This window comes from Carettochelys insculpta, chromosome 8, assembly GCF_033958435.1.
Source record: "Carettochelys insculpta isolate YL-2023 chromosome 8, ASM3395843v1, whole genome shotgun sequence".
Classification (NCBI taxonomy): Eukaryota; Metazoa; Chordata; order Testudines; family Carettochelyidae; genus Carettochelys; species Carettochelys insculpta.
In genome coordinates this window covers 31,051,669-31,076,062 of record NC_134144.1, presented here as the reverse complement: position 1 = coordinate 31,076,062, position 24,394 = coordinate 31,051,669, and the positions used below count along the sequence as shown (strand labels likewise).

The 24,394-nt window shown below is 44.5% G+C and overlaps 1 protein-coding gene across 5 annotated transcripts in view; it reads left to right on the top strand.

The window, feature by feature from the left end:
• OSBPL6 (oxysterol binding protein like 6) overlaps window positions 1-24,394 on the top strand; it is a 256,719-nt gene that overhangs the window by 189,269 nt on the left and 43,056 nt on the right. For 3 of the 5 annotated variants that reach the window (XM_075000735.1, XM_075000734.1, XM_075000733.1), the window contains 3 exons: window positions 1,774-1,904; window positions 9,978-10,085; window positions 17,295-17,432. In XM_075000735.1, the coding sequence (XP_074856836.1) occupies window positions 1,774-1,904; window positions 9,978-10,085; window positions 17,295-17,432 (377 nt within the window). The remainder of the gene's footprint in view (window positions 1-1,773; window positions 1,905-9,977; window positions 10,086-17,294; window positions 17,433-24,394) is intronic. The other 2 variants (XM_075000737.1, XM_075000736.1) reach the window with 1 other exon arrangement.

The following is a 24,394-nucleotide window of genomic DNA, read 5'->3' as shown; positions in this document are numbered from 1 at the left end:
TAAGCCAATTTTCATAAAACTGGGGGGTGTCCATCATACCAAGATTTGATGTGTTGTATGTAAGATGAACTTTAAACAGTCGTGCATGATCAATTTTGATTTGTTCTTTTATCCTTCATGAGGAAGAAGGCTTCCAGGAAGAATTCAAACTAGTGCTTCTTCTGTGGGCTCATTGTGAAGTTACTTTCTGATGGTTCACCAAGTTTTCTCTTTGGCTATGGCCACGCTATCCCTCCGTTTCAGAAGTGCCATGTTACTGAGGGAGTTTGGAAGATGCTAATGAGGCACTGACATGAATATGCAGCACCTCATTTGCATAATGACAGCTGTGCATGATTCAAAAGTGCTCCTTTCAGAGCACATGCCACCCGTGTCGCTGGGAGCCTTTCGAAAGGCCCCCCCCGACATGGAAAGTCCTGTCTCCCTGTTTGGTTTTAGTCAGCAGTGTTGATGTGTATCATGGTAGCTGTGCAAGCAGAGGCAGCATGTGGGGAGTGCACAGGGGTTACACGCACCCTCCAGCCTTGCCCTGCCCCCAGACTCATTGTCAGCGCTGTGCCACTTCCAATGTATGCAGGTGTCTTTTCCCCAGAGCGGCACGCCCCTAGAGCAGCATCCCCTTGAAGTAGTCATTCCCTCTCCCATTTAATACTTACACTAATACCAGATCCACTATCCACAAGGGAACTGTTCAGATGCCCACATACCCGTGTATATGATTAAACTCAGGATCAGGTCTTTGTATAATACCAAAGAGCTCAGATATATTCATAGTGAAGACAAGTTCATTATCAAAGATTTGAGATTTGAGACATAGGCTGTTTCTACACATGCCACTTTTTCTGAAAGTGGCATGCTAATAAACGCCCTGAAAAATGCTAATGAGGCACGGATGTAAATTTCTGGCACCTAATTAGCATATGGTCACATGATTTCGAGTCTGGAAGAAGCTCTTCCAGACTCCAAAACAGCGTGTAGAGGCGTGGCCCCCAGGGGATCTCCCAGAAGAAAATCTTTCTTCCGGAAGCCCCTTCTTCCTGAAAATTTTTGTTATTAAAACGTATTTTTGAAAAACACAGGGGTGCTTCTGACTGCAAGGCATACATGGTCAAACTACATTTAGCCGTGATCCGCAGTTTTAGTTTTCCTAGAAGGGGGGTTCTTTTTATATGTATGTACATTTGTTTTGAAGGACGGCTTTAAATAATTGGATTTGAAATAATCACACTTACACCATCCTGTGAAACTTATGCAGCCTTGACACATGAGCTACAAATGGTCTTACACAACTTACATTGTATGGGCACTGTGTACTGTAATGTAGGCCAGTACATAACATGGAAAAAAACATACCACCCACTGCTTCCCTTTGCAGTGACAGATCATGAAAGTTTCTGTTTCAAGATCAAAGTAATCCTCTTTGTTAGTGCAGTATTAAATAATTACAGAAGCTAAATGCAGAAATGCCATTCATACTACACTGTTTGAAAAGGAAAAGTAAGGAACAAGCAAATTTACTTCACAAAGAGGGGAAAAAAACCAGCTTTAGGCCCAAATATTCAAAAGAACATTTTACACATACCCGACTTGTGTATGCAAAACCACCAATGTGTGCACATAAGACAAATGAATGTGCACATTCACACTGTGTGTGTAATCTTGTCTGATGCATATGTGCAGTCAACTAATTTGGGATGTGTATGTCAGAACTGTTATTGTTTGCAAACCAGGTGTATTACTTTTGTCTCAGGATTTTTTTTTTTGTTTTCCCAGTTCATTCTCTTTTGAAGTCTGCCTTTAACAGCATAGCTATTGAGAAGGAGAAGCTTAAACAGATGGTTTCAGAACATGATGTGATAGGCCATAATGCACAAGTAACACGTCTCAGGCAGTCACTTTCTCAGGTAGGCCCTGCTTTGATCTCAAGTGTGTGTAGAATTCTGTGCCTTACCAAATACCTGTTGTCCATGCTGTGTTTGCTGCTTCTGGAGATGGCACGGCAAATGCCAAATCTTGAAGCCAAATAATTTTTTACTAAAAATTAAATGAAGGTAAGTAGAAACTTGCTTCCCTGCCCTGGGTCTTGTTTTTGAAGTGTCTTAGAGAGTAGGAACAATCTGAACAAGACCCAAGAAAACTAAAAAATTTAGATGTTTCTCATTTCCTTGTGTGTGTCCACTGTGTTTGGTGTCTGAGATGGAGTTGAGGTATATCATATTTTATATTAAAATCTAATATATATTTCTGAAAACCACTGCCTACATGTTCAAGGTTATTTTTTATTGTTTTCCTACACTAATTTAAAAATGATGAATGAACGTTCGTGAATATGTTCTATACATCCATTGTAAAAATGACCACAGGCAACAAAGTGAGCAATTTACATGTTTTAACATCCAGGGATTATATTTTGTGCAGTTTCCAGCCTCTCACAAACCAGTGTTAACAAAGTTTAATGGCTATGGTGTTACAGTCTATTCAATGTGTAATTTTAAAATTTCCAAAAAGCCAAAAATGTGTTCCCACTGATGTCAAAGGGAATTTTACCATGAACTTCAGCAGGAGCAGAGTTTAATGAATGGTGAGTGCTTTCATTAAAAGCCAGACATGTTAATAGGCTCTTTAATAAGTATCTTAATTCTAAACATGTAATCAGAAAACCTAGTTCGGTTTACGTAACGGAGAAATAAGAAGTGTAATAAATCAGTTCAGTCTAACTTAATTCCTCAGGCTGAAAAGTAATTCCACTCTGGAATTCATTGGACAAGAAGAGGTTCCCTCCTTTTTCAAGGGTAATGAGGATATAGGGCATTCTTCTGCTACCTTCACTTTGAAGAAGTATGGACTAGCAGGGAATAGTAAGCATGTAATAAATAGCAAAGAAAATGCATGTTTAAATGCAAGCTGTAATTTACTAAAATGTACACATAGTTTCCTAAACTATCGTCTTCCTATTGCAAAATTAGAAGTATTACATAACGATTGATGTATAGCCTTGTAATCCATGTTGAAATGAATAAAGATAACAGGACAAGAGAAGGTATAAGCTGGGTACAGGCTTTTGGGCCAAACAGTAAATTTGCCAAAGAATGCTATTTCAGGGTTATCAAAACTGTAATTTCAGGTAGGATTTGATGAATAATATTGGCCACATAATAAACAGGGAATTTTTTAAAATGTCAAAATGGTTCGTGCTGACATTTTTTAAAATAAATGAGCCATTTTGTTTCAACTGTTGCTTTAACTGCACATTTTGTTTTGAAATTTTATCTTTCTTTGTTCTGGTGCATTTTTTTCAGATTTTTTTTTTATTTGTCCCTGTCTTAAAAAAATAAATTATTTACTCAGCTCTAATAAGGAGTATTTTTCTTCTGGGCCACCGATACAAATACAACCCAGGCTCCCTCAACACTAGAGGAGTTTTTTCAGCAAAACCCAGGGAGCATCCACATTAAAAATGTGTTTTGTCGACGTACTGTTGACAGAACTCGGCACTTCTGTTGACAGCATGCTGTCCCTCCCCCACGAGGCAGAACGCCTTTTTAGACAGAATCTGTCAAGAAAAATGTGGTTTGGGGGCTCTGGGGCAGGAGGCCCTCTGTTGACACACAGGCCCTGTCTGCTGTACTTTGCCATTCTGTCAAGAGAGGACCAGACAGTCTGGCCACTCTCTGTCAACTGAGAGGATCACTTTTTCCGTCCATTTTTGTGTGTGGATGCACTCTGTCAACAGAAGTTTTGTCAGAAGATATTTTTCGACAGTAACTTCTGTACAGATTGCTGGAGTGTAGACGTAGCCCCAGACAGGTAGTGACTTACAGCTGTTTGCTATGAAATGAGTTGATGACCTCTCTAGTTATTAGAATCCAGTGTCCCCTAACAAAATTATTTGTGACACTGGGAAATCCTCATTGATGGAGAGGAAATGGAAATTGAGCTAATTTCCCTGTTCTAGTGGTGATACTTCCAATGAGGTTTGTGTGATAGGGAAACACAAACTGTTTAATATCTGTTTTACTGATGAGTAAACGACCTCAGTTTTTAGAGCTCTCACAAACCCTGAATAAATTTTAGAAGAAGAAGAATTGGATGCAGTTTCTCGTCCACACGCACACTTTATTATCACATTCCATGTATATTTATGTATTAATAAAAATAATTTGAAGCTCAGGAGAGCAGATTATTTTCCATGCCCAGTTCTAGTCTTTGTAATGAGTCCCTGGATATGTACAGATCAGCTGTGAGTCAACTAGTGATTCATGCTGTGTAGAGGGGCAGAGGTGGCAGTGCATAATGTGCTTTAGTCTTTTTGAGTTCACCACTGTCGTGCATGTATATTTCTAAACGTGCAGTAAGCACTTGGGTAACCTAGAGCTGGCTGAATGTGACAAACAACAACACCACAAAGTTAATGATTACTGTGGGTTTGAGGGCTCCTATGGTCAGGAAACAGTTAAGGGTGGAAAATTACTGATAACTTAAATTGCTTCTATCCTTTAGAGCCTTCTCACTTAGGCATTGACCTCCGTTAGATTCCTGTGACTGTTCTTCTCACATACTCTTGAAGTGACCACTGCCCAAGTATCCTACCCTATGGAGGATGGCATGGGGGAGGGAGGTATGGTGACGGAGGTATAATATTGCCAGATAATGAGTGGAGAGAACCATGCCCCTCACCGAGGGATCTCATTCTTTTAATTTTTTGAGGGACTTCATTGGTCTGGGTGAGGATGGCTACTGATGAGTCTATCTTAAAAAAAAGAAAACCCTCCCATTATATACATATAATCTACAATGAGTCATCTTTATTAGCACTTCTCCTACTGAAGTTTCTAACCTTCCATCAAATACAGGATGCAGGAAAGGAAGAAACTAATACTACACTAGACGAAGTAAGAATGAATGGCTCCGAATAGAAACTGTACTCTCTCTGTATAGTTAAATGCACATTTAGCGAATAAATTATAAACTCCCATTTTACTGACTTGACTGGAATATTGATATGGAAGGGTGCAACTTGCTCAGGAAAGAAAGGCAGGGAATAAAGGGAGGGTCTGTTTCCTTACTTATCAAAAATGTATAAGCGTGGACTGAAGTTGAGATCAAAATAGGAGACTGATGGATTGAAAGGCTCTGGGTAAGGAAAACCAAGGTAAAAACAAGGTGATGTCATGGTAGGGCTCTAATGCAGACCATCTCATCAGGAAGAGGAGATGGATGAGGCTTTTTATAAACAACCAAAACTATCAACAGGATTTGCTGGTGATGGCAGACGTCAGCTAACCAGACGTCTGTTGGGAAGATAATACAGCAGGGCACAGATTATGCAACAACTTCTTGAAATGTATTGGAGACATTTTTTATTTCTGAAGGTGGAGAAATCTAATGGGGGCCGCTGTTCTAGACTGGATTTTGACAAATAATGGGGAACTTGTTAAGAATTTGAAAGTGAAAGGCAGCCCAGATGAAGGTGATCATGAAATGGTAGAGTTCATGATTCTGAGGGATGCTAGAAGAGAAAACAGCACAATAAAAATAATATCAGAGGGGTAGCCGTGTTAGTCTGGATCTGTAGCAGCAGCAAAGGGTCCTGTGGCACCTTATAGACTAACAGAAAAGTTAGTTACGTTAGGGTGGTTATATTTCCCATTTTTCCTTTGCACTGGGATAGTTTGCTCTTGTGTCCCTAATAATGTCTCTTTGAAAAACTGCCAATTCTCTTGAACTGGTTTCCTCTTAGACTAGTTTCCCAAGGTATCTTACTTATTAATGCATTCAGTTTGCTAAAGTCTTGAAATACATTATTTTTATTAGCAACGAAGGGTCCTGTGGCACCTTATAGACTAACAGAAAAGTTTAGAGCATGAGCTTTTGTGAGTTGGTCCAGCATCTGAAGAAGTGAGTTAACCCTCCTGTCCCCCAGGCCTCCCATGCCATGGCAGCCCCCCTACCCTCCAGGCCTCCCCTGCCAAGCAGCTCCCCAGCACCCCCCTTCTCCCCCTCCATGCCTGAACTCACTGAACCCCTCCCACCCGTGTGCTCCCAGCCCCATCTCAGACCTGATGGGGACCCTGAATCCAGTGTGGGAGGGGATCTTACAGCTGGTGCCACTTGGGGTCCCACTGCCCCATGGGATCATGGGCCCCCTCCCCTCCCAGGATTAACATCCCTTCATCCCCTGTCCCAAGATCCCTGCCTCCTTTGTACATCATTTCCAAGAGTTACACTTTGTAAATAGTTTTGAGTTGCATTTGTTTTTTCACACATTCTGTAAGGTAAAGGTTTGGTTTTACAACACCCCCATGTCTCTTGTCATTGTGGATGGGGCAGAAAGGGATGCATGGGCCATGGGAGGGGCCCTGGTGGGGAGGAGGTAGATCTGCAGGCCCAAGGCCCTGCTGTGGGGGGGTCTTTGGGAGAAACTCGCCCATAGAACCTCCTGAATCCACACCCCATTCCTGTGGGCTTGGCGCCTATGGATCATGCCCAACTGTTTGTAGGCTGGGCCAGTGTTGGCTGTCCACACTGGGAGGAAGGCCTCTTCCTTTCTGTCTGCAGTATTGTGGAGGGCACAGCACACCCCCAAAATTTGGGGAACGTTTTGCTCCCCAACATCCAGGCAGGTGAGGAGACACCATAAAAGTCCCCCACGTGCACAGTGGCATGGTCACATGCCTGACTGCCAGCTCCAGAGGGGGATGTAGGTGCCTGCCTCCATCCTCTGGCAGAGGCCAGAGTTGCGGAGCACCTGTGTGTTCTGTACCCAGCCCAGCCAGCCAATGTAAATGTTGATGAACCATCCTCAGTGGTAGACTGGGGCCTACAGCATAGTGGAGCGGTATCTCTTCCTGTTGATGTACCAGTCTGCACTGTGGTTTGAGTCACGGATGGATATGTGGCCATGACCGCATCCATGTCAGCCATGCAGATGACTTTCCAGAGCTGGAGAGTGTTGATTGCCCTCACAACATGCACGGGGTGGAGACCGAACACACACATGAGAGCATGGGGGGTGTCCCTGGGCCCTGGTGGGCTCCCCTGCCTCCTCTTGTCTCCCTTCCCTCCCTGCCAAACTTCCTGGGTGCCCCCCCGGTGAGGCTGCCTCTCCAGCAGCAGGCCTGTGTGGGGGTGGGATGGCATGGTCCTCTGGGAAACTCCCCTCCCTGACCCTTTGCATGCCCAACCCCAGTCCCTGGGGGTCCCCCTTGCCTGGGACCCTCCCTGTGCATGGTCTGTGACCTGAGCATGCCTTACCTACAGGAGGACAGCCCTTCCCTGTGCTGAATTGGTTGCCCATGGAGTGGTAGCTGTCTGGGGTGGCCAGCTTCCATAAGGTGATGGCCACCCACTTCTCCAAGGGGATGGCGGGCCACGTACGGGTGTCCTGTCTGCAGAGGGCAGGGGCGAGCCAGGTGCAGAACAGCAGAAGCCTCTCCTTCCTTATGCAGAAGTTCTGCAGCCACTGCAGGTCATCCCACTCACCCATGACCACCCAGTCCCGCCACATCCACCTATACACCAAAGGGGGCAGGGCCCTTGGGCACTGAGGTTCTGCTCCTCCCTCCCGCTGGCAAATCTGTCGCACCGGAGGAGGTGGGGGTCATCTGCTATCATGTTGAGCAGCAGCCCAACCATGGAGTGGTTCTGGCACAAGGCCAGGGGCTGCTGTGGGTCCAGGCCTACCTGGCAAGGTTGATTTCTCTGTCTGGCAGTTTTTGAGTCCTGCACTGGCTATGCTTTGCTTCGTGCAGCTCAGCAGCCCTCAGAGTATGCAGAGAACTGGTGTTTGGGAGGGGCCTTTAAGGGTGCACCTAGCAGGGGCTCCCAGAAGGGCTTGCCAGCCATGTGACCCCATCCCTGGCATTTCCTGGCCCGTTCTGTCAAGAGAGCTGCCAGGGCTTTGTGGCTGCTCTCCGTCGACAGAACAGATCACTGTTTTGATCTGCTTCTGTGTGTGGCCGCAATCTGTCAACAGAATTTTCATAGGAAGAGCTCTTCCATTAAAACTTCCATCAACAGATCGGTATAGTGTAGCCCTGGCCTGTGTGTCTTCTTGGTCTTGTTGCTGTGCCTTTCCTGTCTGTCATCTTCTCAATGAACGTTTTCCTGACACCCTCAAGTTCCTCCGTAAAGCATGCAGCTGCAAAGTGTGGCAGCCATCTTGTAGAGAAGCCATTTCACATTCCTTACTTCTGGACGCACACAAGAGCCTGTCCTTTCCTTGACCTGTTTGGGAATGGCTGGGAGGATGAGCTCTATGGAATGCGTTAATGAACTGTTTGGAGTTGGGGATCCAGCTCCTTTGTACCTGTTTTTCCTTGCTGATAGCGGTTTCTCTTTGGAAAGTGATTTACGATTCTCTAACTAATTGCCTCTGACGTTGGGCTCGTTTGTGTAAGGGTATAAAATACTAGAGTTAGCTGCATCAAACAGCCTTGCTGGACCTGGTTTTACTAGTGTCCAGTTTGGCTCATCTGTTGCCTTATTGAATTCAATAAAGCTGAATGTTAGCCGCCTAAACACAGAGAAGTCTTGTGCTTCAACAGAAGAGACCTGTACAACCTAGTCCTCTCCTCAGCATGTGTTAGAAAACATGAAAGAAAAGTTCGTGGAACTAACTTTATTGCTTAGTAACTTGCTTCCTGTTGTATCCCATCACCTCAGCCTTTGTCTGTTCAGAGTGTAAAACATTTAGAGCAAGAACATTTTCTGTGTTTTCTCCGAAAGGGCTTTTTCACCTTGAGCTGTGAATAAGTGATAACAATGTTTCCTTTAATGTGAGTATTTTGAAAATCATGTCATGAGCCAACTGTTCTGTTTTTGCATTAAGGTTAGCTGTTTCCTTTGATTTGCTCTTCATAGTGGCTTCCTAGATTCAGAACTTGCCTGGCAGCTGTAACATGAGTGGTGTGTGGAATATCACTTTAGTAATCTGACTCAGTTTGATTCTTCCTTATGCCTTTTGCACCTCATTTTCAGAAGGGGCATCACTCACTCACTGGTATATCTCCCAAACACCTTTGGACTGCACAAAGAACTAATCTGGGTCAGATACCATTTCTGTGTTATGGAAGAACATCACTCTCCTTAACACATGAAGGCCGCGTCTACACGTGCACGCTACTTCGAAGTAGCGACGCCAACTTCGAAATAGCGCCTGTCACAGCTACATGCGTTGGGCGCTATTTCAAAGTTGAAATCAACGTTAGGCGGCAAGACGTCGAAGTCGCTAACCCCATGAGGGGATGGGAATAGCGCCCTACTTCGAAGTTGAACGTCAAAGTAGGGCACGTGTAGACGATCCACGTCCCGCAACATCGAAATAGCGGGGTCCACCATGGCGGCCATCAGCTGAGGGGTTGAGAGACGCTCTCTCTCCAGCCCCTGCGGGGCTCTATGGTCACCGTGTGCAGCAGCCCTTAGCCCAGGGCTTCTGGCTGCTGCTGCGGCAGCTGGGGATCCATGCTGCATGCACAGGGTCTGCAACCAGTTGTCAGCTCTGTGGATCTTGTGTTGTTTAGTGCAAGTGTGTCTGGGAGGGGCCCTTTAAGGGAGCAGCTTGTTGTTGCATCCGCCCTGTGACCCTGTCTGCAGCTGTTCCTGGCACCCTTATTTCGATGTGTGCTACTTTGGCGTGTAGACATTCCCTTGCAGCGCCTATTTCGATGTGGTGCTGCCCAACATTGAAGTTGAACGTCGACGTTGCCAGCCCTGGAGGATGTGTAGACGTAATTCATCGAAATAGACTATTTCGATGTAGCGTGCACGTGTAGACGTAGCCGAAAATAGCTGACATCAAAGTTAAAAAATAAAGATATTAATCACAAACCTGATGGCTGACAAGGGTGTAAGAATGCAGCTAAGGAGCATCTGTAATTTATTAGGAGATTTCAGGAAAGTATGTAGCTGCTGTTTTGTTTTTTGCTGTTTTATGCTTGCTTTTTAATTGTAATTAAATGTACAATTTTTGTTTTAAGGCTCTCAATCAGAATGCCGAACTGAGGAGTCGCTTGAACAGAATACATTCTGAGTCTGTTATCTGTGATCAGGTTGTCAGTGTAAATATTATTCCTAGTCCTGATGAGGTAAGACTTTGGCCTTTAATGCAATTAGTGTACAGTAGAACCTAGCTAATTCTCACCAATAACTGAGACCCATTGCAAATGACTGAATTTTGCAAATTGGCATGTAAGTGAAAACCACATTTATATATAAAAAGCAAGTATCTTCTATGAAAACAGTAGGTTAGGCAATGTGACATCTCGCTGGAGAACTCTGCTGTTAAATCTCTGCTGAGAACCCCCCGATTTTGAGTGGAAATTATTGCATGTGGAGGAGTGCCGTGGGAATTAGTGAGATTCTATTGTATTTTTTTACATTACCAGATGAGTACCTGAGAATGACTCTACCTTGGTTGCGTGCAGTAAATCAGGGCCCAGTTCTGGAAATACGTCTGGGGCATCGTGCTTGGAGTATCCTGTCTTCCAACAGTGGCCCATGTCACATGCGTTGAAGCGGGTGAACAGAACCAGGCAATCTTTTGAGGGATCAGTTCCTGCCAGACTCAGCTTCTGGCAGTCATAGGCTAGGGACATTCAGAGCCTGAGGTTGCATCCCTGCTTATCTTGGCTAAGAGCTGTCGATGGACCTACCCTTCAGGAATTTATCTGGTTGTTTTTTGAATCCCTGTGTAGTTTTGGCCTGCACTGTCTTTACTGGCAGTGAATTCAACAGGTTGACTGTTCATTCTGTGAAGAAGTATTTCCTTTTGCTTGCTTTAAATCTGCTACCTTTTAATTTCTTTGGGTGAGTCCTAGTTCTTGTGTTGTGTGAAGAAGTAAATAAAATTTTCTTATATGGTTTCTCCACACCATTCCTATTTTTATAGACCTCTGTCATATCCCCTCTTAAATGCCTCTTTTGTAAATAGAAAAGTTTCTGTCTTTTTTCAATCTCTCCGCATATAGAAGCTGCTTCATAACTTCAGTCATTTTAGTTGTCCTTTTTTCTCTCTTTTCCAATTGTAACATATCAGTTTTTAGATGAAGCTACCAAAATTTCACACAATATTCAAAGTATGAGTGGCACTATGATATTTTCAGTTTTATTGACCACCCCTTTTCTAATGCTACCTAACGTTAGCTTTTTTTTTTTAAACTGGTATTGCACATTGAGCAGATGTATATAGAGAACTATCCACAGTGACTCTAGGATCTTCCTTGAGGAGTAACAGCTAATTTAGACACCATCATTTTGTATGTATATCCAGGCTTACATTTTCCAATGTACATTACTTTGCATTAATCACAGTGAAATCAAGGGGATCAGGGCACAAATTAAGTGATAGGCTGGCAGTAATGATTGCTAGATTTGGTTCTTACTGCTTTTCTTTTCTCTGTGAATGACAACTACCCTCTATTGAGTATTTTTGTGTAAGACAATCCAGTTTACTTCACAACAGATATGTATCTGGGAAACAAACAGGAAGAATTAGAGGCACTGGCACAAAGAAGAATGAGGTGACTTGAATAACGGAGACTTGGTGGGATGACTCACATAACTGGAGCACGGTCATGGAAGGGTATAAACTGTTCAGGAAGCACAGGCAGGGGAGGAAAGGAGGAGGCGTTGTGATGTATGGGAGGGAGCGGTGTGATCGCTCAGAGCTCCGGTATATGGAGGGAGAAAAGCCAGTTGAGAGTCTCTGGGTTAAGCTTGGAGGCGAAAGCAACAGAGGTGATGTTGTAGTTGCTGTCTGCTATAGCCCGCCAGAGCAGGGAGATGAGGCAGGTGAAGATTTCGTCCGACAACTAAGAGAAGCTTCCAAACCACAGGCCCTGGTTCTCATAGGAGACATTAATCACCAGACATTTGTTGGGAGACCAATATAGCAGCACACAGACAGTCCAGGAAGTTTTTGGAGAATGTTGGAGATAACTTCCTGGTACAAGTGCTGATGGAACCAACCAGGGGCCGGGCACAACTTAACCAGCTGCTCACAAACAGGGAAGAACTTGTAAGAGAAATAGAAGTGGGTGACAACCTGCTCTGCAGCAATCATGTGATAGTACATTTCAGGATTCTGACAAAAGGAAGAAAGGCGAGCAGTAAAATAGAGACCCTTGATTTCAGAAGAGCAGACTTTGACTACCTGTGAGAAGTGATGGGCAGGATCCTCTGGGAAACTAACATGAAGAGGAAAGTAGTTCAAGAGAACTGGCAGCATGTTAAAGAAATATTATTGAAGGCACAGAAACAAACCATCCCAATGTGCAGTAAGAAAGCAAATATGGTAGGCAACCAGTTTGGCTTACCAGAGAAATCCACGGTGAGCTTAAACTCAGAAAGGATGCATATAAGAAGTGGAAACTTGGACAGATGACTGAGGAGGAGTATAAATGTTTGGATGGAGAATACTGGAGAGTAATCAGGAAAGTGAAAGCACAACTGGAACTGCAGCTAGGAAGGAATGTGAAAGTCAACAAGAAGGGTTTCTGCAGGCATGTTAACAATAAGAAGGTTATCAGGAAAAGTGTGGGGCCATTACTGGACGAGAGAGGTATCCTGGTGACAGTCCTCGGTGCTGAAGTACTCAATGCTTTTTTTGCTTCTGTCTTCACGGACAAGGTCAGCTCACAGACTATGGCACTAGGCAATGCAGTATGGGCAGGAGGTGGGCAGCCCTTGGTGGGGAAAGAAGAGGTTAAAAACTATTCAGAAAAGCTAGACTCACACAAATCTATGGGTCCAGATTTAATGCATCCAAGAGTACTAAGGGAATTGGCAGATATAATTGCAGAGCCTTTAGCAATTATCTTTGAAAACTCGTGGAGATTGGGAGAAGTCCTGGATGATTGGAAAAAAGTAATGTAGTTCCCATCTTTAAAAAAGGAAAGAAGGACAGTCCAGGGGACTATAGACTGCTCAGCCTTACTTCAGTCCCCAGAAAAATCATGGAGGGGATCCTCAAGGAATCCATTTTGAAGCACCTGGAAGAGGAAAAAGCAATCAAAAGTAGTCAACATGGATTCATTAAGGGCAAGCCATGCTTGACCAATTTGATTGGCTTCTGTGGTAAGGTAACTGGCTCTGTGGACATGGGGAAGTCAATCGATGTGATATAGCTTGACTTCAGCAAAGCTTTTGATACAGTCTACCACGACATTCTTGCCCATAAGTTAAGGAACTATGGATTTGGTACATGGACTATAAGATGGATAAAAAGCTGGCTAGACAGTCGGGCCCAATGGACAGTGATCAATGGCTCAATGTCTGGCTGATGGTCGGTTTCAAGTTTAGTGCCCCAAGGATAAATGCTAGGGCCAGTATTGTTCAACATTTTTATTAATGACCTGGATGAGGAAGTGGATTGCACCCTCAGCAAATTTGCTGATGACACTAAACTAGAGGGAGAGGTAAATATGTTGGAGGGTAGGGAAAGGGACCAGAGTGACCTACATAAATTGAAGTATTGGGCCAAAAGAAATTTGATGAGGTTCAACACAAAGAAGGCAGAGTCCTGCACTTGGGATGGTAGAATCCCAAGCATTGTTATAGGCTGGGTATTGACTGGCTAAGTAGCAGTGCAGCAGAAAAGGACATGGGGATTACAGTGGATGAGAGGCTGGATATGATGCCCTTGTAGCCAAGAAGTGTAGTGGCATATTGGGGTGTATTGGGAGAAGCACTTCCAGCAGATCTAGAGAAGTTATTATTCCCCTCTATTCAGTACTGTTGAGGCCTCATCTGGAGTATTGTGTCCAGTTCTGGGCCCCCCAATATAGAAAGGATGTGGATGCATTGGAGCAGGTACAGCAGAATGCAACAAAAATGATTAAGGGGCTGGAGCACGTGACCTACGGGGAAAGGCTGAGAGATTTGGGCTTATTTATTTTGCAGAAGAGAAGACTGAGGGGCGATTTGATAGCAACCTTCAACTTCCTGAAGGGGAGCGCTAAAGAAGATGGAGAGAGGCTGATCTCCACAGTGACAGATGGCAGAACAAGAAGCAATTGTCTGAAGTTACAGCAGGAGATGTGTAGGTTAGATGTTAGGAAAAACTATTTCACCAGAGTGTTGGTGAAGCACTTTATGTGGAAAGGTGGTGGAAGCTCCATCCCTAGAGGTTTTTAAGTCTTGGATTGACAAAGTCCTGGCTGGGATGATTTAGTTAGGGTTGATCCTGCGTTAGGCTATCCATCCATCATCACACTATCCGTTCCCTCAGTAAAGATGTTGAACAATACTGGCTCTAGAACTGATCCTTGGGGCACTTCACTTGCAACCAACTGCCAGCCAGACTTCGAGCTATTGATCACTACCGGTTGGGCCCGACTGTTTAGCCAGCTTTCTATCCACCATGGTATCCAATCCATAATTCCTTAATTTATGGGCAAGAAAGTTGTGGGAGACAGTATCAAAAGCTTTGCTAAAGTCAAAGTATATCACATTCATTGAGTTCCCCATGTCCACAGAGGCCGCATCTGCATGTGCACGCTACTTCAAAGTAGCGGCGCCAACTTTGAAATAGCGCCCGTCACGGCTACACATGTTGGGCGCTATTTCGAAGTTGAAATCGACGTTAGGCAGCAAGACATCAAAGTCGCTAACCCCATGAGGGGATGGGAATAGCGCCCTACTTCGAAGCTGAACGTCGAAGTAGGGCACATGTAGACGATCCACGTCCCGCAACATCGAAATAGTGGGGTCCGCCATGGCGGCCATCAGCGGAGGGGTTGAGAAACGCTCTCTCTCCAGCCCCTGCGGGGCTCTATGGTCACCATGTGCAGCAGCCCTTAGCCCAGGGCTTCTGGCTGCTTCTGCTGCAGCTGGGGATGCATGCTGCATGCACAGTGTCTGCAACCAGTTGTCGTCTCTATGGATCTTGTGTTGTTTAGTGCAACTGTGTCTGGGAGGGGCCCTTTAAGGGAGCGGCTTGCTGTTGAGTCCGTCCTGTGACCCTGTCTGCAGCTGTTCCTGGCACCCTTATTTCGATGTGTGCTACTTTGGCGTGTAGACATTCCCTTGCAGCGCCTATTTCGATGTGGTGCTGCCCAACGTCGAAGTTGAACGTTGACGTTGCCAGCCCTGGAGGACGTGTAGACGTTATTCATCGAAATAGACTATTTCGATGTCGCTACATTGAAATAAGCTATTTCAATGTAGCGTGCACGTGTAGACGTAGCCAGAGATGGTTACTTCATCATAGAAGCTAATCAGATTCCTCTGTGTCTTAGAATAGGCCCTCTGTCCTGGCTCGTTGCTCTTTTGTGAGGTCTAGCTGTGGGCTTGGTGGTCTGGACCAGTCTTCAGCCTTCTGCAGGGCTACATCAGTCTCCCAGCCTGGGAACTCAGGACTGACATCTGGCTCTTCCAGTGGCTGGACTTCAGTTGAGTTCTTAGGTTGGGGTGGGCAATAATTTTCACGGAGGGGCCACTCCATGAATTTTGATACTGGTCATGGATTGACTCTTGCCCTCCTGCAAGGGGCTGGGCCTTGGGCAGAAGGGTTGAGGCTGGGGACTACAGAGACACAAGTAGCATGTGAGTATGAAAGAGAAACACTTTGTGTGTGAGAGAGACTTTATGACACAGACTGGGGGTGTCCTGCAGTGTATGGCTACGTCTACACGTGCCCCAAACTTCGAAATGGCCATGCAAATGGCCATTTCGAAGTTTACTAATGAAGCGCTGACATGCATATTCAGCGCTTCATTAGCATGCGGGCGGCAGCGGCGCTTCGAAATTGACGAGTTTTGCCGCCACGCGGCACGTCCAGACGGGGCTCCTTTTCGAAAGGACGCCACCTTCTTCGAAGTCCCCTTATTCCCATGAGCTCACGGGAATAAGGGGACTTCGAAGTAGGTGGCGTGCTTTCGAAAAGGAGCCCCGTCTGGACGCGCCGCGCGGCGGCAAGGCTCGTCAATTTCGAAGCGCCGCTGCCGCCCGCATGCTAATGAAGCGCTGAATATGCATGTCAGCGCTTCATTAGTAAACTTCGAAATGGCCATTTGCATGGCCATTTTGAAGTTTGGGGCACGTGTAGACACAGCCTATATGTGACAGTGACCCTGTGGATGTGGCACAGACTGGGGGGTACATGTGACAGTGACACAAAGTGTGTACGTTGGCTGCTGCTGGGTGAGTTTCTGAGAGAAGCCAAACTCTGTCTCTTTAATTGAAATCTGTCCTGCTCTGCACTCTGGAGTGAGTCACTCATCATCCTTCCTTCACACTGGAGTAACTCTGTGGTGTGTTTCCCTCTCCCCAGTCACTGCTCTGCAGTGGTGGGGCACAGGGGAACACCCTGATTTCAGCACTACCTTCAGCACTGCAGGAGTGTCATAGGAGCAGCTCGGCTGCAGATGGAAGAAGGTGGGGGAGGGGCATCCGAAAACACGCTGCTGGCTGTAGGTATGCACGCTCCCTAATCAGTTGGCTGGGCTGGAAAGAAATTCTTGTCAAGTGGGATCTAGCCCCTGGGACTGATTTTGCCCACCTCTGTCAGAGGCTCAACTTTATACTTCCTCTCCCACTGCCTGGCTTCCAGCCATGAGATGGACGGGGTGGGGCACCACCTACCAGGGCTCGGGGTAGAGTTCTTCCCGCTCTGGGTGGGTGATGGGGCCCTTCCACCTCACTACAGTCTCATAATTGAAATACTTCAGTATTATACAGCAGAAATCCGCAAAGCTGTTTCTCTGGGTAGAGTCCTGGTCTGTGATTATACATAAAGCCCTGTATGAATAAAAAATTCGTGTCTGCATTCGTCTCTGTATCTGCAAAAATGAGCTGCAGATATCTGCACTGATATCTATGGATGCAGGTACCTGCAGCTATAAAGCAAATATCCACAAATATGAAGGGTTCTGAATACAAGCTTTATATCCATATCTGCATGCATATCCACAAAAATGAGCCACAGATATCTGCAGCCACATTCACACATGCGGATGCTTGCGGATATAAAGTGGATATCCACAGATTTGCAGGGTTCTCATTATACCCTCTACTGAAGCTTTCCTAAAATGTCTGCTGAATAGTGACCCAAAGAAGGAGTAGGTTTTATTTTTATGGATGTGTAATTATTCAGAGGTTTATATTTTCTTGGTAATACTTCAAGTCTCATTTGTGAATTGTACACGCGTTTCTATGGAAATGTGGGCCTAAATATTTACTTCATAAAAGTGTTTCACCTCATAATTTTTCCTATACGACGTCTCTTACCTTGTATGTACAGTTTTGCTATCGTAAAGATAGAATAGTTTACATCTTTATGTTTTCTTTGTTTACAGGCTGGTGAACAAATCCATGTTGGTCTCCCATTGTCCCAGCAAGTTTCTAATGAGAGCAGGCTCTCTATGTCTGAATCTGTCTCCGAATTCTTTGATGCACAGGAAGTGCTTCTGTCAGCAAGCTCATCAGAAAATGAGGTAAGCCATAACAGTGTGTCATGTGTTAGTTTCAATAATCTTAATAATTGTGGGATCAGATAGCAAAAGACAGCGATTACTGAATGAGTCTTTACCCTAATTAGGAAATATTATGTAAATAGCATTAACAAGTAAACATGAGACCCTTACATGTTCTCTGGAGAGCCACAGCAATTAGAATTAATGTGTAGAAGTGCATATATTTGGTATGTATCCTTGCTAGACAATGTAAATCTTCATATGAGTTTACGATGAAAGAGAACCATCATGTGTCTGTGGGTGGCCACTAATCTGGATGAAACCATCTGAATTTAAAAAAAAAAAATACCCATAGTCACTCTCTGTGATCAGAAATATAGGTAGTATAGTAAAAGCCAGGTTATCTGGAATTTGGATAACCAGCATGCTCAGTTAGTCAGTACCTGCTCTGCTGGTGGCCACCTGGCTGGGGCCGGCAGAAAGGCTCTGGTTGCCACGGGGCCAGGGTAGCTGGCTACTCCACTGTAGCTGGCGGAATCAGGGCTGGGAGCCAGGTGCTCTGCAGGAGCTGGGGGCAGTGGCAGTGGGGCTGGGAGCTGGCTGCTCAGCCACTGGCCCCGCTCCAGTATTGGGCACATTTGATTATCCAGCATTCCCAGTTCCCCCGGGAGCCAGATATTAGAGCTTTTACTGTATCTGGAAAACTGGGCTAGGGATTTATTAAAAGTGCAAACTAATGCAGGCAGGAAAGTTCAAGCCACAGAATAATGCTGTCATCCTTAACTGTCCTGGGTTGTTCCCGATTTGTACATAACATTTTGAAACGGCGTGCTGAAGTTGCACTGCAGAATTCTTCCATGCTTGTGCGAGTGGGACGTGGAACTTCCCCCCGTTTTTTTTCTCCTGTTTGTACTGTAGAGTGGAGTGTCTCTCACCTACTGTGTTTTTTGTTGATAATCATACGCTTTTAGATACACATTATAAAAAGTGCTATTGTTGAATTTCTAAATGGAATCACTTCATCTTTCCAAATAGCATCCTTGTTGAATCCTGGGCCCTTAGTGATAAGGTTTGCATCCACATTCTTAAAGAGCTGCCACAATCCTCCTCTCTCTAGCCCCCGATTGTTACCTTGCCTGCTGTTAAGCTGCATTGCACTTGTTCGACTTTTCAGGCTTCACTTTCTTAACCCTACATGACACAAGGAAAAGTGATTTCACAGTGGGGGAGGTGGAAAGAAGTGACTTTCCTGTATTCGCATGTTCACGTGACCACAGCCTGAGATAGAAAGATTGGAATCAAGAGACAGATTTCTTGAACACCCTGTGACAGCAGTGGCTTCTTTGCAGGGTGCTGTCGTCTCGAAACTACAGAGTTACTCAGAAGATGAATCTCCCTAACTGGATGTTTCCCTAGACAGTATCTTGAAATTAAAATAAAAAACCAGTAATTGTAATACTTTTAAAACACATGAGAACCCTATTGCCATAGCAAGCATAGACAAGACCTTCAAATTGTTTACTGGAACCAAGAGCAGCAGGTTCTGTTCTAACCTCAATCAGAGCATCTGCTGAGAGGAGCCTTTAAGGTTAACATGACTCAGACTAAAGCACCTTTAAGAGGGAGGGAGGACACTCTTAAAACTCTCTTGTATTCTGCTACCCACTGCCACACGTAAGACTGAAAAGAAGAAAAGAAAAGATACTTTCTCTATTTAAGGCAATTTGATTTCCCACTGAAATAATTTCATGGGCTTCCTTGTGGAGATTTAACACTTTCACCAGGTGAAACACAGCCCAGGCTGCTGCCAGTTTTAGCAAAAGGCAGAAATAAATCTCTAAGGAGAGTAAACATGCAAAGACCTCCAGTGTTTTTGATATTTATATCAAGTGAGCTGATGGTCGTTCAGCTCTTTATAAAATCTGTCTTTGATTTAAGAAACATGTTCTTTTCCCTTATTGAATGTTGGATTACCATTATTATAAATATTATTATAAATATTAGTTATTATAAAATAGTTTAATTTAGACCCCATTGGAGTCAAGAAAAACCTTTTTTTATTCTTTACTCTCCCTAATCTCAAGGCTCTGGCTTGCAGTAAGTGTTTTCAGTCCCCATGTGCTTGAATCTACAGTTGCCTCACCTAGGTTGTTCACAGGAGGGTTCCTTCAGAAACCAATCCCCACACTGTGTAATTATTTTAAACACTTTAACAACTCCAGATGAAGAATGTTGTAACTAAGCATGGTTTTACAATTATTACTGTTATTGTTTTAAACAGAGGTTTTTTAATGTTATAAGTAGAATAAAGCTTTCCAAGGAGCACAAATGAAAGTGCAGTGCTTAGGAGTTCAGCCTCCTGCTTTGCTGAGCACCTTGCCTGTGCTGCTGTCACACAATGCCGAAACGCCCCATTGTTGTACTGCGTCCACTGTGATGTAGCAGAAAAACCAGTTCTTACATCATTCACCTCAGTGTTATACTGGAAATAATGACACAGGATTATTTATTGATAATGTAACATTATTCTCGCATATGCACATAGTGCAGTATACCCCGCCTCCCCGTGCCCGCCAAACCGCCTTGTCAAAGTTATAGTTACCAACCTGCTGCTCACAGTGGCCCAGTGAATTAATGTGAGGAGATGAGGGTGGGAGGGAGATGAGCAGGTTTTTTCCAGTCCAGAGTAGTGCTCCAAGCTTGACAAGATGGGACCTGAAGATCCATGCATGACACCCCATCTTTTATAGGACTTCTCTTCCATTCAGTTCTAGGCACTATGCCCAGTCAGCTCTTAATCAGTCAATCAGCCCACGTAACAGCTCTTTATCTGAAGGTTGTTTTACTTTGCCATCCAGTATTAGCATGTTAGTGCCTCTTTTTTAGTGTGTCAAGCCATATTTTCTAGTGTTTCAAGCCATATCTTATGCTGCTTCTACATGGAGGTGGCATGGTAATGAGGCAATTGGAAGCAGACTAATGACGCTCTAATGTGCATATTGAGTGCCTCGTTAGCCCAATGGCGGCCGTGTGAATTTCAAAGGGCAGACTTCGAATTGCAGATTGACAGTGTAGATGTGGGGCAGCTTCGAAACAAGCACGCCCCTTCAACATTCCCTTACTCCAGTCTAGTTCTGTGGGAGTAAGGGAATGTCAAAGTGGGGCGCATATTTGAAGCTGCCCCCATCTACGCTGTCAATCTGTAATTCGAAGTCTGCACTTTGAAATTCATGAAGCTGCTATTATGCTAATGAGGTGCTGAATATGCATGTTAATGCCTCCTTAGCCTGCTTCCAATTGCCTCATTGCTATGGCACCTCCGTTGGGAGAGTGATAGTGTAGAAGCGGCCTCAGTTGGGGTGCTGGCCTTTAACTCCAAGGCTGGTTGGCTGGCTGGCTGTCCTGCACCACTTTCCATTTTACCCAGGGCCCATTTGATAGTGTCTTATCATCCCAGAATCTTTAACTGCTCCTTAGGCCATCTGGATGCTGAAGTAACTTTCAAGTTTTTCTCTCTCTCCAAACACTCACATTCATGGTCTATTCACTCCACTCCCCAAGGACTGCATAATTGCTTCACATAGGTAGAGGGATATAATTGCCTTTGTAAGGTGGTCAGTTTAGTTCTAACACAATAAACCTTTATTTATTTGTTATATCTCCATCCCAACACAACCTATATTCAAGTTATTCCTAAGAGCAACAGTGTATTGATCCTGAATTTCAGGGATCCTTCTGATAGCTTTCTGCCTTGACATCAGATACAGACACAGTCTGCCTGATGCATCTCTACCAACATTCCTTTCTGCAAACCAGAGAAGGGTTGCCAGCAGAGTTACAGTTGCTTAACATTTAATCATTGAACTATATTCATGTATTCTACTACTTATCATTAATATGCATTACAAGACATTATAACACAAAACTCCATTGTCCACACCAGTGAGGAGCTCTTTTAGTTAATATCTGCTGGCCAATCTGTATGCAGAGAGACAAGGACTCTGAGAATGCCTGACAAACTCAATACATTTGTTCAAGGGGAAAACATTAATGAAATAACAGAATAGCCAATTTTGCTTCTTCGCGCACACACGCGCACATGCGTCCACAATTGATTTTGAGGAACAGAAAGTGGCTGGGAGGAGCACTAAAAAGCTTTTATTCCTGTCCTATAATAAATTCCAGGTTGTATATGATCTTGTCATAGGGCAAAGAGGGGTATTTCACAAGTTCAGAACTGGCTAGTTTATTTGGGTTTGCAAAGAGCCCCTTCTCTCCCTTGTCAGAGTCTCTGCCTGTGCCACGGTCACTTTCAGCCAGGTGGCCTTTCCTAACAGGTAATGAGGGAGGCCTTAGGAAGCTGATTGGGGACAAGGAAGTGGGAGAGAGAAAGTGAGAGAAGATGAGCTTTGTTGAGTCCCATCTTTTATTTTGGAACGTTGCATTCATGCTAAGGATTAAACTCCTCTCTTGTAACGCGGCATTCTGCAACTGCCACAGCTATGTTGCTCTGCTGCCTTATGTCTAAAAGGCAGATGGGCTGTGCTACTATCACTTATGAAAGTCAGTTTCGGTCCTGGACTGAGCCCTGTGTGTCTTTTGGGAGCAGGAGATGTGGAGCCTATTACTTCTTCCCACTGAAGCAAGTGATGGAATCTCTATTACAGCCATTCAGGAGCACGCCGCAGGCAGCACCTGACCTCTGTCCTAGCTGTGCTCCCAGGGGAAATCCATGCTCCTATCTAGGGGGCATGGTTAGTCCTACTGCTGTGAATGGCACATACATTGTGCCTCGTAATGGCAGGATGGCACTTTCTGTTCCCCCAAGCCAGGTGTCAGTGAGGGCAGAACTTTATAATTATCTAGTGTCAGTCTCTCTCCAACACAACAGTCTTGTAAAACAGAGGAGGTAAATTTTCAGTCTTCGTGTGGAGCTTGATGAGTAAGTTACAGATTACCATATGTGCCCAGAAAAATGTGAGAAGCTAATTCCTTCCTTCCTGCCTTCCCACTTGCTCTGTTGAGCTTGTAACACGAAGAAGTACAAAGGAACACAGAATAGCTGCTGATTTAGTTACTGGGACCAATATTTAAAATATCATTACTTATTCTTTTAATTTATTTTTAAACTATTTAGAATACAATCATGATCTTATCTTATACAACTGCTATATTTTACCTCCACCTTTTTGGCGCCTTTGGGCTACTCATTTAGGTGCCATTGTATCCTACCTTTGACCAGGAAAACTCATAGTTAATTTGCACAAGGTGCCACAGCAACAACGTGGCCAGGATTCTCCATCTGGAGAACAGAACCCTTAGTTCAGTTTCTAGATCTACCAGGTTTATAGTGTATTATTACCATCTCCCTTTGAATCAGTGACACATACATAAATATATTTCATCATATTTTATAATAATCAAGATTCGATTATCCTAAGTCACACTCATAATATACATCAGACAATCATTATTTTGCAGTTTTCACACATGGGCTACGTCTACACGTGAAGCCAACATCGAAATAGCTTATTTCGATGTAGCAACATCGAAATAGGCTATTTCGATGAATAACGTCTACACGTCCTCCAGGGCTGGCAACGTCGATGTTCAACTTCGACGTTGCGCGGCACCACATCGAAATAGGCGCTGCGAGGGTACGTCTACACGCCAAAGTAGCACACATCGAAATAAGGGTGCCAGGCACAGCTGCAGACAGGGTCACAGGGCGGACTCAACAGCAAGCCGCTCCCTTAAAGGGCCCCTCCCAGACACAGTTGCACTAAACAACACAAGATCCACAGAGCTGACAACTGGTTGCAGACCCTGTGCCTGCAGCATGCATCCCCAGCTGCCGCAGCAGCAGCCAGAAGCCCTGGGCTAAGGGCTGCTGCCCACGGTGACCATAGAGCCCCGCAGGGGCTGGAGAGAGAGCATCTCTCAACCCCCCAGCTGATGGCCGCCATGGAGGACCCGGCAATTTCGACGTTGCGGGACGTGGATCGTCTACACGGTCCCTACTTCGACGTTGAACGTCGAAGTAGGGCACTATTCCGATCCCCTCATGAGGTTAGCGACTTCGACGTCTCGCCGCCTAACGTCGAAGTTAACTTCGAAATAGCGCCCGACGCGTGTAGCCGCGACGGGCGCTATTTCGAAGTTAGTGCCGCTACTTCGAAGTAGCGTGCACGTGTAGACACAGCTATGGTGTTACTCAAAATTTTCATCTATTTAGAAAAAAGAAAATTTTGTTTGGAAAGGCCAACACAGATATTTTTTAAAAACAATAATTTGCAAAACAACGTAACACTGATACCAGCTGAAAGGCAAAAGCAGCCTCAAAATCAGGAATGACTGTATAATGCTGCTGTCGCTTGAGCTGTGCTTTTATATATTTTATATTCTACAGGATAGAAATATGCTAATTCAAGACAGTTTGTCAAGGAAGTTAAGCCTGAAATATAGTGTAAATAACTGATTCTTAAAAAACCTAACATCGTTGATAAAGTGTGTGTGTGAGAGAGAGAGAGATGGACCAATATTAGTTTGTGAGAGAGACAAGCTTTTGAGCTAGAGAGAGCTTTACTGCACTATTAGTATGTGAATGGAATGTAATTGTGCCTGCTATGACCTGGGATCAGTTTGTTACAGCCAGCACAAAACATCTCAAGCAGTTTGGTCCAGAGAACAAACCTTGATGCTCCTTTCCCATTTTGCCTTTTAAAGCTGACTGACTTGCTAATGTCTCCCTAAAGACACATGACCCATTGTTCAGCTGTTAAGTGTCACAGTCCCCAGATTGCAGTGGCACTGAGCTCTATAGCACAGTGTACTGGAAAAGGAAATTGAAAGCAGAAAATTAACCTTGGGTTTTGGTTACATATAAAGTGGAAAATCACACTTTCTGAAGCAGAATAGGAAAAGCTGTGCTGCATCACTGCTAAGTGATCCATCATTCAATTCCATTGTCTGCAAACAACGAA